We start from the raw sequence: 18,583 nt of genomic DNA on the forward strand, positions 1-18,583 counted from the left end.
CAATATTGGAATCAACCACCATATCACCCTCCTCGTCAGAAGAGGATAACGGCGGTGGTGGCCTTTTCGCAGGAGCCTTGGGTGCCTTAGGCGCTGGCTTTTTTCCTTTGGGCTTGCCTGACCCTTTTCCACCAGCCATCTAAGTAGCAAGCACAAGACCACAAAATGGCCTCCTGCAGCTCCACTCTAAAATGGCTTCCCCCTGGAAGAAGAAAGGGAACTCAAAATGGCCACAAAAGCCTCTGCTGCACACCAATGTCTCCAGTAGGAGAAAAATGGGGGGGGAGGGGGAGGCTCTCCAAAATGGTCACCTGCCAACCTCAAGGGCAATAATAAAAAACCCAGGTTGCCCCATAGGCCCACACCCTCAGAAATTAAAAGGAGAAAGACCAACCCCTGGGCTCCACAACCCCTGCCCCAGCAGACCCCAAACCCTAGGCAGACTCAGCCAACAAGGAGGACAATGCCACGTCCTCCACCGCTTCCGATGCTGCCTCCAGCCCGCAGCACTGCAGCCGACGCTCCAGCCAACGCTTCACCTGCCGCTGCCCAGTCGACTGCCCCAACAAACCTCGATGTCCAACCAAAAACAAAAGAAAAGCCTCAGCCGATCGTCTACCAAGACGAAGGAGCCGACAAGGAGCGCAGATCTGACAGTTAGACTGTCAGATCCTGCCTTTTTCTCTGTGCGCTGAAACGGGCTCCCCCTGACTCTTCCCATCCAGGGAAGCAAACTCTGCTCATGCAGCCTAGCAGCTACGCTGCAGTCTGCAAGCATAAGATTCTGACAGCCAGTACTTTTCTTATATCTGGGAAATCTCTGAGCTTACACAGAACAAAATTAGAGTCCAGTGCTAGCACAGAGGCATTCTTCCTATAATAAACAGTGTTATGAAAACTTTAAAGCGTCCTAAAATAGGACAAGATTTATAGTTGCATTCTTGCACTTTCAATAAGGCTGCTCATAGGTGTAGTAGTGTCCACTTCCAAAAGATTGTAGTTTATTCCTCTCACACAGCACTTGCTAGGTGTTATTGATATATTCTTATGCTTTACCAACTTACAGTGTCATTTCAACTTTAATATGCTGACCTCTGCATTTGAAATAAGTCATCCAAACTTCATGAGTTTTCAAAGTTTGTTTTTAAGTTCTGATTTTCAACCTAATGTTTTTAATTTTTTGAAAGAGCAGTCATGTTTGATCATGTTTACTAGGGTGAGTTTTGGATCAGTGTTTCCCCCTAGGTAGATGTGTTTGTTAGTTTGCCCTTTCCTTTTTAAACATCGGTGTAGACCGGCATCAGAATATTTGTTAGCATTTCTTGGTTTGATCTTTCAGGAAAACTGTGGCCATTGTGGTCACTGCTTTCCTTGTTGCTCAGAAGAGAGAGCTGTGATTTTGGTTGCTGTTCACATTCAAAGAAGAAGTCACCATGAGTAAGGAAAGACCTTTGGCAGCATTAATTTGGCACCTGTTTAATAGCCATCAGAGAAAATTTTGATTTAGTCTTTTGATCAAAGATACCTTGATTGTTTATGGATATAAGATTGTAAGCCACTCTGAGTCTCTGATTCAGAGAGAAAGGCGGGGTATAAATCTGCAATTCTTCTTTTTCTTCTACTGTGGATAAGGGAAGATCATGTGAGACAATGTGGTATAGTGGTTAAGAGTGGCAGACTTTAATCTGGAGAACTGGGTTTGATTCCCCACTCCTCCACATGAAGCCTGCTGAGTGACCTTGGGCCAATCACAGTTCTCTCAGTACTCCCTCAACCCCATCTACTTCACAAGGTGACTGCTGTGGGAAGAGGAAGGTGATTGTAAGCCATTTGAAACTCCTTAAAATATATATGTGGGATAAAAAAAGGTAAAGAAAAGTGGGGTATAAAAATTTGTTCTTCTTCTTCCCTAGTTGAAGATTTGGGATTCCAGAGAAGAGATATGATCAGAATAGAGCTAATATCTATTGAAATTTAATAGTCCTGTAGTTCTTCACCATGCTCACATAGCTAGAGTAGTGAGAAAATCTGTATTTACAAGATTTTGTGTGTACCAAGCAGTAGTCCTGTAGTTCTTCACCATGTTCACATAGCTAGGGACGAGAGAATCTGTATTTACAAGATTTTGTGTGTGCCAGGCAGTAGACTGGACTCTTCTGTGAGCTCTGCTATTTTGAGACATCAGACATTATTGAATGTACTAATAAACTATCAGTCTACTCACAAATGGCACAAATTGTCTTCCATGTATCCCAAGGCCATAGCCAGGATTTTTCATTTGGTGAGACACTTCTTTTTTTGTCCCACAACTTGGCAGGCAGTCTAGTTTTAAATCCAAGTTAGAGTCGTGCAGCACTTTTAAGACTGACAAAGTTTAATTCTGGGCACTCTTCAGACTGACATGGCTACTGACCTGAATTTACCAGGGCCATATACCTGGGATGGTTAATGAGTGTTTAGCTGGTGGGGGCTTTCAAGTTGGGATGACGGCAAACCAGTTGGCATTTGGGGAGGAGGAGTGAGGAGGCTCTGCGAGCTGCACTGCTTCTCTCTTTCTCTCCCTCCCTCCCTCTCTCTCTCTCTCTCACACACACACAAACAAACACAAAACAAACAAACAAGATCCTGCTCCTAGCTTGCAAGTCAGCCCTCATGAAATAGCATCTGGCAAGAGAGGGCAGTGGTGAGACGTGTGCGAGATATAAAATAAAATTGGAAGTCGGAGTGGTAAGTGGTGGGGCCAGTGCGTTGGTGTTAAAGGTGGGGCTGGGACCCCAAGGGCCGCACCACAGCTACGGGTGTCAGTTTTTTAGAATTGTAAATAAAAGCAAAAGCTCCTGGATAAAAATTTCCATTTTGTCCCAAAGTTGGACTTACCAAGTACATAAAATATTGCCTGCAGAAACATTCTTACATGCAGACACCCCCTGTACATCTGTTTTTAAAATAATGATATTTGTAGTTCAATGCTTAACCTTTTGAAGCTAATGGGACTTGCTTTAGAAAAACTCTATAGAAGAAAAATCGCCATGCCTTCTGTGCATTGTTTCAAAATTAAATGACATTGCAGTCACTGAATGTTTCCCTTTCTGTTTAATGTGGGAATGCAGGTTTCTTGGCTTCTTATTCAACAGGAGTCTACAAAATGGTCTCCAAAATCTCAAGCAATGTGCACTGAGTACAGTGCAGGAAGTTATCTATTGTAATTTCTGAGATGACATTTTCCCTCTCACTGGGTGCACAGTATTTGACTTCAGATAAGCATTACTACATGAAGTATTGCAGTGCCTGATGTTTTAACTAAATTCAACATGATTACATTAAGGGAGTTATTGAGCAAGTGGCCTGAACCAGACTTGGACACACACCAGCAGAGCCTTCATCATTTTTTCTCATTGCCAGAAGATGTTTCTCATGCAGTGGACATTCTGTGATTCCTGCTCACATTTATATGGCCAGTCCAGGTGGGACCTGGGGATCTCCCAGAATTACAACTCATCTCCAGACTACAGAGATCAGTTCCCTGATAGAAATGGATGCTTTGGAGAGTGCATTGAATGGTACTGTACCCCACTGAGGTTCCTGTCATATCCAGGGTCAGTCTCTAGGAGTCCTACCCCCTATACCCAGCTGATGGCCAGAGGAGACCTGGCATTCCTGATGGCACCTGCAGCTGAAATTCTGTAGGATGAACCTCATCCACAGAAGTGCTAATAAACTACTAGTTCTCAAGCCTGCAAACTGGTCAATAGAAATTATTGTTGCTTTAAAACTGGAGACAATTTTGGATTCTTGAGTCTTGTACTACAAAAGGTCTTCTTGTTCTCACCACCCTGAACAATTTAGTGTCATCCGCAAACTTGGCCACTTCACTGCTCACTCCCAACTTTAAATCATTTATGAACAAAATATTTTAAGCCATATTTCTTGTCCCCTCGCTGTAGTAGGAACATTGGGGAGCGTATCAAACCATTAGAACATAGTAACGCAGACAATGCAGTGATGGCTTTGCAACACTTTTAGTAAATGAAACAACATTTCAAGTTCAGTATCTTTTACCCAACCTTCCATTCACCAACTAGACATACGCACTCATTATACTGGGACCATTTGGTGGCATGAGAACAGGAGCAAGCTCTTGAGTCTTCACCTTAAAGACTATCCACAACATTAAGGAATGTGAAGTCTGTGTGCTGAAACTGTAACGGAAATTAATGATAACAAGTGCAAACATAGAGAGGTTGTGGGATGAATTCATCAGATGAATTCTTTTTAGCTGTTGGTTCTTGTCTGAGCTTTTAGACTTTGCCCTGATGGCTACATTCTGAACATATCTTCAGGGCTCTGAAAGGCAGTGATTAAAGCTGCAGTTCTAAGCAGTTCTAAGACTTCTGAAGTGTCACTGACTACAGTGAGATTTACGTAGCTTAACTCTGTGCAGGACTGCCTCTATATTCGTTTATAAAGGAAGGCTCCGGTTTTCATGATTGCGTTACTTGTCTGCTTAGTTTAATGTACAGTTTTGTGTACTGCAGAGGTCCCTCCAGGCTTTCAGCCCTTTCATGTTGGAAACACAGCATAACTGGAGCTATTGTGGGAATGTCGGCCTGTCTGAAATGCGATTGCTTTAATTTCATCCATATTCATGCCAGAATTAACACTGTTTTTTGCTTGTGTGTCCCAAACAAAGTAAATATATATATAAATTAAAACTTCTAGATCTGTTTCTGGGGTTTTTTCCCCCCACAGCCAATACCAATCTGATTATCTTCAGAATGTTGGATTTGTGCATCTGTATTTTTAGGGAAACAAATATCTGTTTAGAGAAAGAGTAATATATTAGAGAGACTTTTATATTGCTTGCTGAACCTCAGAAACAGCAATTACTTTTAATGATATGAATTATAACACAAGTATTAAGTTTTGTTATACTGAGACTACCTGTCTAAATGCAAAAACAAGCATTTTTCTGAGGGGCAACTAAGATAAAGGAAGCACAACTCTTCTGGCAGTATGATCTGAAGCTTGGTTGCAGATGAATTAGGGTTGCCAATCCCCAGGTGGGGGCAGGGGATCCCCCGGTTTGGAGGCCCTCCCTCCACTTCAGGGTCATCAGAAAACAGGGGGAGGGGAGGGAAATGTCTGCTGGAAACTCTGTTATTCCCTATGGAGATTTATTCTCATAGAAAATAATGGAGAATTGATCCATGGGTATCTGGGGATCTGTGGGGGCTGTTTTTTGAGGTAGATGCACCAAATTTTCAGTACAGCATCTAGTACCTCTCCCCAAAATATCCCCCAAGTTTCAAAACAATTGGGCCAGGGGGTCCAATTCTATGAACCCCAAAAGAAAGTGTCCCTATCCTTCATTATTTCTTATGGAATGAAGACATTTTAAAAGGTGTGCTGTCCCTTTAAATGTGATGGCCAGAACTCCCTTTGAGTTCAATTATGCTTGTCACACCCTTGTTCCTGGCTCTACCCCCAATGTCTCCTGGCTCCACCCCCAAAGTCCCCAGATATTTCTTGAATTGGACTTGGCAATCCTAAGGCGAATAAATGAAAAAGGCAAGAAAGAGAGCTTCTTCTAAAAGCACCTAGTCAAAGCAGGAAGAGAAACAGATTAAATGTCCTAGGCATATGGTCAACACGTGGTGGGGACAACAGTGATCACATCAAATGTTCAATAGGCCATCACTGAATAAGTGATCCCCAGTTTCCTGGTGACATAAATAGCAATTTTAAAGGTCAAATAAAATATAATCTGAAACTGCAGTCGAATCTTGCATGCAGTCTTACAAGTGGTGATATGATTGTGGTTGCTTAAACTGCATTCAAGTACAATCACTGAAACTCAAGAGGTCTAGTAACCTTAAGGAGCAACAAGATTTCCAGGGTATACGCTTACAAGAGTCAAAGCTCCCTTTGTCAGAACTTTGACTCTCAAAAGTGCATACCCTATCAATCTTGTTGATCTCTGAGGTGCTACTGGAATCAAATGTTGCACCTCTACTGCAGACCAACATGTTTGTCCACCTGATTGAAGCTGAAAGCCCATGCAGTAGGATTCTCTCTTTTTATAAACTGTAATGATTCATGTCACTGAGGAAGCATAAATATGATGACCTGGGATGAAGCCTGACTTTCTGCTGAGCATGTTAGACCTCCTTATCTTATGTTGCTCTACTCATAAGTCAACTATTCACACAAACATAGTGTTGGACAGAATGTGAAAGCTAGACTGATCCAAGAAAGCTTGCATTTCTCTTTATAGTTAATTCTTATTGAGAGAGCTTTACTTCTCACTTTGAAACCTGTGGCTTAATAGTATAAACAATCTGCCTCTAAAAATGTACCTGTTCTATATAATGGGGTGATTCATATTTTAAGAGGTAAATTATATTATCCCCAAGAAGCTATGGTTAAATGCAGTGCAAAAAATGCGAGTCTTTTTTTTAAACCCCCCCCACCCCAAGTATGAGGGCTTAAAGGTACAACATAAACGTCAGGAAAAGGATAATATCTGTGACATAACTAAATAAAGCATGCTATTTCCTTTTGGAGACACTCAAAGAGGCTTCATTTTTTTTTCTGTTATAGTAGTGAAAATGCTGCAGTCTCATGCTGTGGGGAAGGGTACAGATGTGAGTTTTGAAAGGCAAATGAAGAAGAATGGCCGCAGTGGAAAGTGCTAATGAGAGCACAGATGTGTTTACTTTTTTCTAACCTGTATTTGAATTTGGTCAAAATGCCAGAGGCCCTGTTTCAAAGTACTCCTTCAGATCTTTAATAAATTTTGTCTAGTACTTTGATATGTGTAGCCAAATACCTGTATCAGTACCAAAAACTTCTCATACATCCAGTAGTGACTGCATGTTTTTGCCAGTGTCTCTTGTTTAGCAGCAAAATTCTTCCCTTATTATAAACCAGGCTAATGTGGCAGTATGCAGGGAAACACTGGGGCCTTGTACCTGCTCATGCAAACTCTGATTTTGTTCTTTAGCCAAAACCAGATATGTGGGATACATCTTTCACCAGATGTAGCATATGTTTTGTTCATGTCCTTTTTTTGTCTTGCCTTTTGCAATATGCCATTCTGCTGTTATTCAGGGACTTCCTAGATGAATGTGTGAGGAATCCAAGTAGGTTATATGGTCTTATTTGGTCTGATGTGCCAAATGGAAGCATAGGAGCCCCAACAATAACAAAGATCCCAGCAGGACATCCCAGATCCTTGTGCAGTTCTGTGCATTCCATTGTATGTAGAAGAGATTATCTGGTTGTGACTTGATTTTCCTTGAGAACAGCTGTTCTGCCGGCTGCTTTTTAAATTTCATATATTTAGATAGTTATGCCCTGCTTTTCTTCCCCTGACTTAAATTTTATCTTTGCAACAACAACCCTGTGAGGTATGTTATGCTGAGAGAATGCTGGGTGCAAGTTCACCCAGCAATCTTATAGTCCAACCACTACACCTTATGTTATGTGAGGGAAACAGCTATTCTAGATACAAAAGCCTGTTTCTGGCCATAGAATCTTTAAATAATTGAAGTTTATAGAAATTATTTATTATAAATAATAAACAATTTTATAAAAGCTCCTATCTTCCTTCTCCTGTAGAAGGGGAAAGCCAAGACTGTGGTTAAAAAACCAGAAATTTACACAGTGTTTCTATCTTGAAACCAGACCCTGTAGAGAATATTTGAAATTAGAAAGAAAAGAGCCAAACTAATGTAGGCTGATATAATTAGACGGGGAACAAAAGGAATTTGATGAATGATGAGATAGTATAAAAGATTGCAGTTAAAATTTTGGCAAAATTCTTCAGTAAGGAAGTAAGAAAGTGAGAAGTGAGTTAGCAAATGAGATAACAGCTGGCAATGGAGGTATGTGGGTCAGGGAAGCAGAATATGGCATGTTATTTGGAAACAAAACAGATTACTTCTCTTGCAAACAGGCTAGGATAGATTCTGTGTGTTTTTAGTATTATGATCTCCTTCTTTTCTTCAGAGTATTATTTTATTGCTTAATGGTTCTTTCCATTTCAGGTTCGTGGAAATAAAGGTGAGGTGCTTTATGTTCTTGATGCCAGCAACCCGAGGCATTCTAACTGGTTGCGTTTTGTGCATGAAGCGCCATCTCAGGAACAAAAGAACCTGGCAGCCATCCAGGTAAAATGGGTTGAATTCTTATTGAGCTTTGTTAAAGGATGCCATCTTGATTGCTGTTTATCTTATGCTAGCAAATGGGCTAGAAGACATAAAGCTTTCAACTGTTTGTAAAATGTTGCAACTATTTCCAAAATAGTCCCAAAGACACTTCTCAAGAGAATCAAGCCCTTCTCAAGAGAATCAAGAGAATCAAATGGAAACTTGCCAGCTGTATTATTTATGTAAGCAGATTCAATATACTTGTTTAACTGACATAACCAAAGCATAACTAACAGTTTGTCTTCACTACAACAGAGGAATGATGCCATGAATGAAATAGGAATCAAGATCATGGTTGTAGATGTTCTTTGAAGCTGATTTGTCTTTCCCCAGTTCTGATTGGAGGTCTTGTATTAAGGAAGAAGGAAATGCAAAGCTGCCTTTGCAGTGCCTTTGAATTCTTGAGGTCTGAAATATGGGATGGAGGAAGACAGAGCTGTAGTCCCTTGTATAAACACTGGGTGCATTCACATGGCGACTGGTTGCAAGTGGATTTTGCTATTCTTACACAGTAAAAATCCAGTTGCAAAGCATGTTATTTAGTGTGTGTGAATGCACCAACTGATTCCCCCCTCCACATCTTCTTAGCCTCCTGGGGCACTTAAGATTGCATGTTAAGTTGGGTGAATGGGAGATATCTCAGTTGACTAGGACAGAGTAAGAAATGTTAATTTTATTAGCATTATTGGGCTGGAAAAATTGCAAAGAAAGACCACAGCTCAGCTGTTCCAGCACAGATCCCAAAACTGTTCTTTCCTCTTTGTACCCTCTCCCCACCACATTCTTCATTATCCAGTGGGAGGCATAGGAATATTGTGCTTCTCCAACTAGAACGAAAAGAACAATATGATTTCTTCTTGTCTGGACATCAGACTCAGCTTAATAAGGTGACAGGAAATCACATTTGTTCTCCTAGGTTGTTCTAATAAATGCCCACTCTTCCCCTAAGGTATCTCACACCTGTGCATTTTCTTTGCAAGCTTTCCTACCTGATTGTAGAAAATATATTCATATGCTACCCTGATCCGGACGTCCCAAGCTAGCCTGATCTTTTCAGAACTTGGAAGCTAAGCCAGCATGATGTAGTGGTTAAGAGTGATGGACTAGTATGTGGAACACAGGGAGAGGGGGCTTTGCAAACCTGGGAGGGGTCGAGCCCACCTGCTGCTCCCTGCCTGGGCGACTCTCCAGTCCCCCCGGGGACTCCTCCTAGTCCTCCTGGCTGGGTGGCTGGCACTGCAGAGCTTCCTTTCCTGCCTCCTGGAAGCACCCCCCCACCTCTGCCTCGCAGGCTGGCCCAGAGCTGTCTGATCCAGCATGGCTTCTCTTATGTTCCTTATGCCAGTTAAAGGGTCTGATGATCAGCTGATTTGCAGGCCCTTTAACTGGCCGGCCGGAGGCTGGGGGCTGCTTCTACCACCCACCCAGCGCAGGATTTGGGTGATGGGGAAGAGAGGGCAGTAGCGACGAGAGTGGCAGGGAGAAAAGAGAAGAGCTCTTATCCCCACTGCCCTCCCTTCCCTCCACTCAAACAGCAGGTGGGACACTTTAACTCTTAGGGAGAGGCTGGGGGCTGCTTCTTCTTCCAGCCCCATGCTGTATTTGAGTGATGCTCTCGTTTGCTGCTCTCCTCCTTTCCCCATCGCCCGAACTGTGTGTGGGGTGGGCGCCGGGCAGTACTTTGATTTGAAGGGTGTGGGAGGAAAGCTATGGGGTGGGTCTGCTGAGTTCCCCCCCCCAAAAAAAAGAATTTAGAGGCCCCCCCATATCCTGGCTACGGCCCTGAGTCAGTGGTGCCCGTGGTCAGCTGTGACTTGATGGCACTTTCTACCATCTCCACCACCACCACCACCACGATGTCAGGCCTAATAAGTATGATAACAAGTGTACTCAGAAAGATGCATTCACGGTGTTCAACTTGTTTGGCCATCTTTACAGTGCCATTGTGCAGTAGGTGGATATTATGGAGATGTTTGTATGCTAGTGATATTATGGAGGTGGATATTAGGTGGATATTATGGAGATGTTTGTATGCTAGGGATTTCTCATAATCATAACTTAACCACAGTGGTGCCTGTGTTCTTGAATTTATTAAAAACTGCATATATCAGAATTGCACACTATTTGTGCGTCAGTGCAAACAGACAGCTAAGGTGATTAATAAAATTATTTGCATAAGAGTCTGTTTTTGAGAGAGGACAAGATCTGTTGGGTACTTTCAACCTTTAGGAAAAGGATAGACAGCATTTTTGGCCTGAAAAGCCATCTACATGATGATGACGATTGTACTTGGCTTGAGATATTGGGACAAAGCCAAGCCTCAGTGCTGTTGCCTTTGGGGCTTGCAGCTTCAGCAGGGCATAGATGAGATGATGGGCATAACCTGTGCTTGTTACCTTCTTTCATACCATCAGCACTTTCCTTGTTTGGGCAAAAAATTGGCCCATACATGCCAGACAAAATGGTTGTGGACAATGTTCCCTCCAAGCTGCAGAGTCTTGTGAGCAAAAATTGTACTTTGTGAGCTACTGGTATTAAAGTTGTGAGCTAGTGCATAAATTATTGTGCTTTGGGGTCATCCTTCCTGAACTGAGACAAAAATGTGTGCTCTAGAGGCTAAAAATCTGTGAGCTAGTTCATGCTAACGCAGGAGCACTGGTTGTGGGCGTCACTTTTCAGCATGTGATCTGGCATTTGTTTCTGTACAGCATTGTCTTCAGCCTGCATTTGTAGCTGAAAATTTCTTACCATCTTGATGGACCTGATCATGACTTGAGGCCCATTCTTTTAGATTACTTTCAAGTTCATCACTAATTCTAAGAGGAGTGTCTGAGGTCAGCGTCTGTTGTTATTTCTTGCATTGAACAAGCTATCTTTTAATCCGGTGGTATCAATAATGACAGACTGGTTTAGAGCAAAATTAAAATTTTGCTTGTGCTTTGACAAGTGCGTTCATTATGAGACACAGCATTTTTGTTAATTGTTACAAAGAGGCAATTTTGCTATCTGCACACTGGAAAAATCTTTCATATTTGCATCATTAACTCGTTAGTTTTTATTAAAATCAATTACATCACAGTGAAAGCACTCGAGCAAAGAAAATTATCCAATAATTCTTTATATGGACTATCTGTGCAAGACTCAAAAGAATCATAGTCTTAATAATGTGCTTAAATAATTGCATTCCACTGATTACAGAATGATGTGTCCACAGATTTGAGTGCTACAGAGACCTAATTAACTAACAAGCCATGCGGCAGTTTGATTATACTTCCACATTGTAGTTTTATATGTAATGTTCAAAACATCTTAATTTAGAACATTAAGACAACTAGATTTAGATCAAGATGTATCTGAAGAAGTGAGCAATTAGCCACATGTTGTTTAGAACCCATGTATCCAGAATGTCAATACCATGGATATTTTTAAAATTACCATCAGAATGTTATCAGTTACAGAAAGGTTCTGACTCTCTGATGAGTGACACAACATGGGATGGATCAGTCTTGCCCATTTCCCTTCCTTATTAAATTCCTCATCCCATGTTCCCCAGCACAGTCAAAGAAGACATGGTCTGCTATTTTTTGTAAGCAGTCGAAAAGGTTAGTTGGATCCTGCCTTTTGTGAGGAAAAAACCCCCCTTACAGAACATTGTAATCACCAACTTGGTTGCCAAAGTACCTGGAGAAGTAACTCACACACGTCTGGCCAGAGAGTGTGAGCGAACCTATCCAGGGGCAAAAGGGACTTATGCAGTACAAACAACCATAATGCTACAAAGGCACTCAAGACCGGTACATGAGTGCCCACCAGGAGAACGGATGGCTTCCCGTCGTTCCATTTGACGTCCATCCCAGCCATGGAATGGAGGAATCTGCGCCGCCAGGAGCTATCCAGGCGGACGGTTTTGAAGCACTGACCATGGAATCCACCGTGGAGGGCTAACACCACACGCAGCCATCTTCCTACCAGGCCTGACTCCATTCCAGCGAAGCGGACGGCTCATGTACACGTCAGATGTCACCTGTGCCTGCAAGCAATCTACCCACCCCAGGAGTGGCTAATCATCCAACCGGTATTGCCTTTGTCTAACGGAACTCAAGACAAAGACTGGTGCCAAGGAGAAGACAGAAGAAGAGGAAGACCATCTTCAGCCAGAGCCAAGTTCCTTTGTGTAAACTGGGTGTTACCTAGGCCATGATTTGACCATCTATTGTCACCCTTTTAGATAAGTCTAATAGTCTTAAGTATCTCCCCACCCAGTAATCTCTCCTATTCTTCTCCCCAACTATCATTTTGGAGCCTCCCCCTGGTCCATTTCAACCTGAAAGTTCACTCAGGTATCCTGGATCCAAGCATTGGTCAGGAATGAGCACCCAATTAGGTGCCACCAATTAACTTTCTATTGGTTGTCACAGTAGTCCAGCCCTTAGGGTCACTGCGAAACCTCCCCTTTTTGGGAGGTCATGCACCAGCTGACAACCTTCTTCCTGCTTTGTACCTCCCATCCCTTAAGGGCTCAAGAGAGTCCTTATAATCTGTGGACTAGCTACCCACAGGTGTGCTTCTATCAGTATCCCAATTCCGCTGCATAGATCCATCCCCGATTCCTGATCAGTTTTGGGTCCCTTCTCCCACTTCCTCGCTCGTCACCATTGGAGCCTTCCTTGAAGACTACGATAGGTAAATATCACCCTGTTCATCTACCCATGTGTTCCCCTATCTCTCTATTTTTACTAGGACTGTGTGTATGATTTTATGAGTATTTTATCTTGTATGGAAACCTATATTTTTCTTAATAAATTTTAATTGTTTTACTTAATTAGAGTCCCTAATATTTTTAAGCATCACTTTCTGGACGTGGAATCCTGTATACACAGGTAGAAGATCCTGACTAAGCCAGGTGCCTACTTGACAATTCCCCAACCTCGTTTTGAGGGCATTTTGGCTTACACTTTTCTTAATAACTTTCTAAGCAGGAAAAAAGTTTGATCAAAACTGCAGTACTGCCAAAATGAACTTCTAGATCAGGGATGTCAAATATGTAGCCTGTGGAACAGAACTGGCTGTCACCACTCTGGTAAGGGTCTGTATGGGAGGCCCCAGAGTACCCAGCCACCCCTGTATCTTCCTTTTTAGCAAAATCTTTTAGCTGTGACTGAAGAGATGTGAGGACCCAGGCAGTTTAATAATAACACATTTATTATAAGTGCTCTAGAACAAGAAGTGGATAGTAAAAATGTTTAGTGCATGTTTAGTTTATTTATTTACACCAATCTTTACTGTTTCTTATTTCACAATAAGAAACAGTAAAGGTTAGTGTAAATAAATAAATAACCCTAACGCAATTAACTGGACATTCCTTTCCTCTGATACCAAAGACTCACTCTCCTTGACTGAGGGAACCTCCTGCTGCTTTCTCTCCTGTAGCATTTCCCAGAGAGAACACACACTGTCTGTGGCTTGACCGTTTATGCTTTTCTCCCAGAACCCACCCCTTCTTGGCCAATTTTCCCTCCAAAATCTCTGCCACCCAATCAGAGGGACAGAAGGGATCCTGGGAGATGTAGGCCCACCAGAAACTTCAATGTAGGCTTCTCCAGGCCTGGGGGCCACACTAGACCTAGGATCATGACGAGGGCTCATATATCAGTGAGGTGTGTGCGGCTGAACTTGTCAAGAAATGAAAGTAAATAGCTAGGGGATGGGGATGGTTTCCATTGGGGAAAAAAATTAGGCCCTTTTCACACTTACCAGTGTAAGCCGGAAGGGAGTTAGTATTGTGCCGCCTTGCAGTAATCCGAGACAGGGATGGGAGTTTTCAGACACGTTTTTTTTCCCGGTAGGGTTCCGTGATTGAAGCAAGCCATTTCACACTGTTCCGCTTTTATCTCGCTTCCACCAGCGCCAGCCGTTTTCGCCTGCCGGCGCGCGATCTCCGGCTTATTTTTTTTTTTTGAACGTCGGGCAAAGATCGCTATAGCGCTATAGCATCGTATCACAACAGCACCACCATAGAGATGGCTAGGCTCCATTGAGATAAGTTACCAAGTTTCAGCGGCGGCGATCTATGGTGATGCTGTTGTGATATGTCACTATAGCGCTATAGCGATTTTAGCCGACGTTCCCCCCCCCCCCAAAAGCCAGAGATCGCGCGCCGGCGGGCGAAAAAGGGCGCGAAAACTGCTCCCGGGTTAGATACTGGACATTTCACACAGCGCCCCATAGCGATTTCAACCCGGAAGGAGGGATTGAAAAGTGGAAGAAGCTGCTCTTTGTTAGTAACGACTCAGGCATGCCTCACTACCGGGACAGCCGTGGGACTGTGTGAAAAGGTGAGAGTATTCCGGTAGCAGCCAGTTACTGAATCGGGTCTGTCTGAAATGCCAACAGAAACCCGTTACTGTTCAGTAACTGACCAGCTGCCATACTGGAATACTTAGGTTGTGTGAAAAAGATCTTAGTCTTGCACGTGATTAAATAGATTTATTGGGACTTTTGTGGATTCCCAATTAAATCAATTGCCTTCATTCCTAAGAATCAATTGCTTTTGTTTGCATATTGATAACAATAATGTAATATCATTAATTGGGTTCCCCTGTGTCATTTATAAAGTTTATATTTTCTGGTACCTGGCATTAGATTTTATGGCAGATGGCCCAACAAAGTAACATTTATAGTTCACATAACAAACAATTTTGGCACCTCTGTGCTAGATGTTGTACAACATACTTTGCAGTCCTAAGACATCTTCCACTCTTCTAAGTGAATTGAAATCTATAAAGGCTTAGTTCAGTTCTGATTAATATCTAGGATTGCCAATTCCCAGTTGGGGGCAGGGGATTCTTCGGTTTGGAGGCCCTCCCCCCACTTCAAGGTTATCAGAAAGCAGGGGCGGGGGCGTGGGGGAGGGAAATGTCTGCTAGACACTCAGTTATACCATATTTAGATTGATTCCCATAGGGTATAATGGAGAATTGATCTTTGGGTGTCTGGGGCTGTTTTTTGAGATAGAGGCACCACATTTTCAGCATAGCATCTGGTGACTCTCCTCAAAACACTTCCCAAGTTTCAAAACGATTGAACCAAGGGGTCAAATTCTATGAGCCCCCAAAGAAGATGCCCCTATCCTCCATTATTTCCTATTGGAGAAAGGCATTTAAAAGGAGCATGGACCCTTTAAATGTGATTGCCAGAACTCCTTTTGGAGTTCAGTTGGGCTCATCACACCCTTGCTCCTGGTTCCACCCCCAAAGTCCCCAGATATTTCTTGAGTCGGACTTGGCAACCCTATTAATATCTCCCATAATATTGTCATTCAGTCATTTATTTGCAAATTTTCATCAGTGTGACAGCAGTGAAAAACAAAAACTTCCATCTTTGGTCCTGTCAATCAACACAGAAAATCTACAGCTCATCTTGGTGCTTAAAGTTTAGAGTTGGAAAGGTTAAGTAAGTGTTTTCCCTGTACTGATTTCAAATAATTTTAGGTTTCTAAGAAATTACCTTTTGGACAACCCAAAAACTCTGGCTTTGTACTTACCCGTATGCCAGTTGTGTGTGTATATATATATTTTTTAAAAACAACACCCTCGTGCTTGGCAGTGACTACTGTGTGGTGAAGGACCCTTGGTTGTTAATGTCAAAACTCTTTATAAACAGAATCACAGCCAAATCTTTACAGTCAAACACTGTTCATTAACCACCAGACATTGTGGTGGTCTGGACAAGCTCAACAAACTAGAATAATGAAATGGCAAAGGTTAATGGGAAAGGAGGTATTTACTGTGATGCAGTAGAGTGGTTTAAAGTCATACTTAACAAATGTAATAATGGAAGATTAGTATTTGAGAATCAGTCAACACTACAATAAATATGGTGCAACTGGTCTGTCTCTCAGTTGAAAAGACTGAAGGGAATTGTAGTAGAGAGGGAGAGGGCAGCAAGCCAAAAGGAAAGCAAGGACAAATGGGGCTTATGTAGCTTGACATATTTACATATTATAAAACCTTTTGGCTAAGGTTTTTTCATTAGATTCTTAATTTGAGGATTAGATACATAGTTGAGTGTACTGGATATTTGAGATATTTCATTTTTTAATATTGGACATTTACTGTTTGTATTAGTATGGTGAGAATACCATAGTTAACCATTTTTGTCTGAAACCAGTTGCCTATTTTGATATGATTAAGCTTTTACCAGGATCAAATAGCTTTCTTGACTGCTATAATTTTAGAACTGAACAATTTAGAGATGTTTGAATGATTTGGTGGTAGTTCGGGCCAACCTTGAATGAGCAGTAATGAACCTGAACTGTCTAGGATGTATTTGATACATCAGTTCTTCCAAATATTGTGTTCTAGCGTGACGGTTTAGGAAGTTTGCCCTTGTAAAAAGAGTTGCAATTTGCTAAGGCTAAAATGAGTCTACTGGTAAGTTCTCAAAGTTCAGAACATGACTTCAACACATTTTAAAATGTGTTTGTACTCCCAAAATATAAATTAGTATTGGAATTCTAGTGTTTTGAGAATGTTAATTATATCCTTTGTGGTGTAGTGCTTTCATCCTGGACTAAGACCTAGGTTCCAATCCCTACTCTACCATGAAGCTTCTTGGGTGACTTTGGGCTACTTATCACATCTCTGAACATAATCTCCCTCACACAATTGTTGTGAAAATAAATGGGGAAGGGGAGATCTTCTCAGAGAAAGAGCAGTAGCTATTTTTACAACAATTCTGCAATCAAGAAGAATTAGAGATTGAATCTATACCCTGCCCTTCACTGGGAGCCTTAGAGTGGTTTGCAGTCTCCTTCCCTTTCTCTCCCCACAACAGACACCCTGTGAGGTAGGTGGGGCTGAGAAAACTCTTTAAGAACAGCTCTGAGAAAACTTGTGGCTGACCCAAGGTCACATCAGCAGCTGCATGTGGAGGAATGGGGAATCAAACCCAATTCTCCAGATTAGAGTTCACCACTCTCAACCACTACACCAAACTGGCTCAAGATTGACCTTTGCTTAAAGGCTCTGGTGATCATTCAGGACAAAGACGCTTAAGTAAGGGGAAGGTAGGGAAAGATGGGCTGTAACACCTTCTGATAGATCCAGAACTGCACATGCTAATGTTTCTAGTCTAAATCAAATAGGAAAGAAGAGAGCATGTATTCTTGCCTTCTATAATTATTATCAGTGTCCGTGGCCCTGAGTTGTATAATTATTTCATTATATATTACAATGTAGTAGTAACAATAACAACAACAACAATAAGAAGAAGACATTGGATTTATATCCTGCCCTCCACTCTGAATCTCAGAGTCTCAGAGCGGCTCATAATCTCCTTTATCTTTCTCCCCCACAATAGACATCCTATGAGGTGGGTGGGGCTGAGAGAGCTCTCCCCAGAAGCTGCCCTTTCAAGGATAACTTTGTGAGAGCTATCACTGACCCAAGGCCATTCCAGCACCTGCAAGTGGAGGAGTGGGAAATCAAACCGGTTCTCACAGATAAGAATCCACACACTTAACCACCACACCAAACTAATAACAATAAAGTGCACAATTGTATCATCCCAAAATCATCCCCCCCCCCCCCGATCTGTGGAAAAATTGTCTTCCACAAAACTAGTCCTTGGTGCCAAAAAGGTTGCGGACCGCTGATCTAGAGGTCCAATATCTCTAATTAAAAGGATCATGCATTAGGGAGAACTGCTGCCAATAAGAAATAGATAATACTGACTCTGACAGATCAATGTTATCATGAGAAAAAGAGAATGAAACTGTTTGGAATAAAAGTTGCCTGGCTTCTCAGGGGGAAAAAAATTAGAGAGTAGTGTCACTACAATACAAATAATACAAACAACCACCAGGAGGCCTTCAGAAAAATAATGGCCAGTTTTTATCTTTTTAAAAATTGTGTAATCTTGAAGTCAGCAATGAGGCTCCCTCCATAAGCCTGCCTGTATCATTTGGCTTCTCCTTCCCAAAGCTGCCTCCTGAAGTGGCCATTCCATCTGGTCATTATGAGTTTTGTAAGTCATTTAAGAGTTAGTGCCCACATTTACTTCTTCCCCCCTTCCCTTTTTTTCTTCTAGTCTTTTGGTGTTGTTTGTATCATAAAGGTGTTATTTTGACTTGTAAACCACCTTGAATGCAATGGTAGAAATCTCTCTCTCTCTCTCATAGTATTATTAATTGTGAACACTTCTGTCTCACCCTTTCTTCAAGAAGCTGTCTGCTATTTTATCCTCAAGATTTTCTAGCTTGGTTAGTCTAAGAGATAATGATTGCCCCAAGATCACCCCTGACTAACTGGGCATTTGGATGACCCTGATTGTAGTCCAGCCACTAGGACCCATGTTTGATCAATTTTATTTAT

The 18,583-nt window shown here is 42.1% G+C and overlaps 1 protein-coding gene across 6 annotated transcripts in view; it reads left to right on the top strand.

Annotated features, from left to right (window-relative positions):
* The window catches only part of PRDM5 (PR/SET domain 5), a 137,438-nt gene that overhangs the window by 19,119 nt on the left and 99,736 nt on the right, over window positions 1-18,583 (top strand). For 5 of the 6 annotated variants that reach the window (XM_060246844.1, XM_060246848.1, XM_060246845.1 and 2 more), the window contains exon 3: window positions 8,049-8,171. The exons of the other annotated variant lie outside the window; for it this stretch is intronic. In XM_060246844.1, the coding sequence (XP_060102827.1) occupies window positions 8,049-8,171 (123 nt within the window). The remainder of the gene's footprint in view (window positions 1-8,048; window positions 8,172-18,583) is intronic. 6 annotated transcript variants of the gene reach the window in all.

The sequence above is a fragment of the Heteronotia binoei genome, chromosome 9 (assembly GCF_032191835.1).
Source record: "Heteronotia binoei isolate CCM8104 ecotype False Entrance Well chromosome 9, APGP_CSIRO_Hbin_v1, whole genome shotgun sequence".
Classification (NCBI taxonomy): Eukaryota; Metazoa; Chordata; class Lepidosauria; order Squamata; family Gekkonidae; genus Heteronotia; species Heteronotia binoei.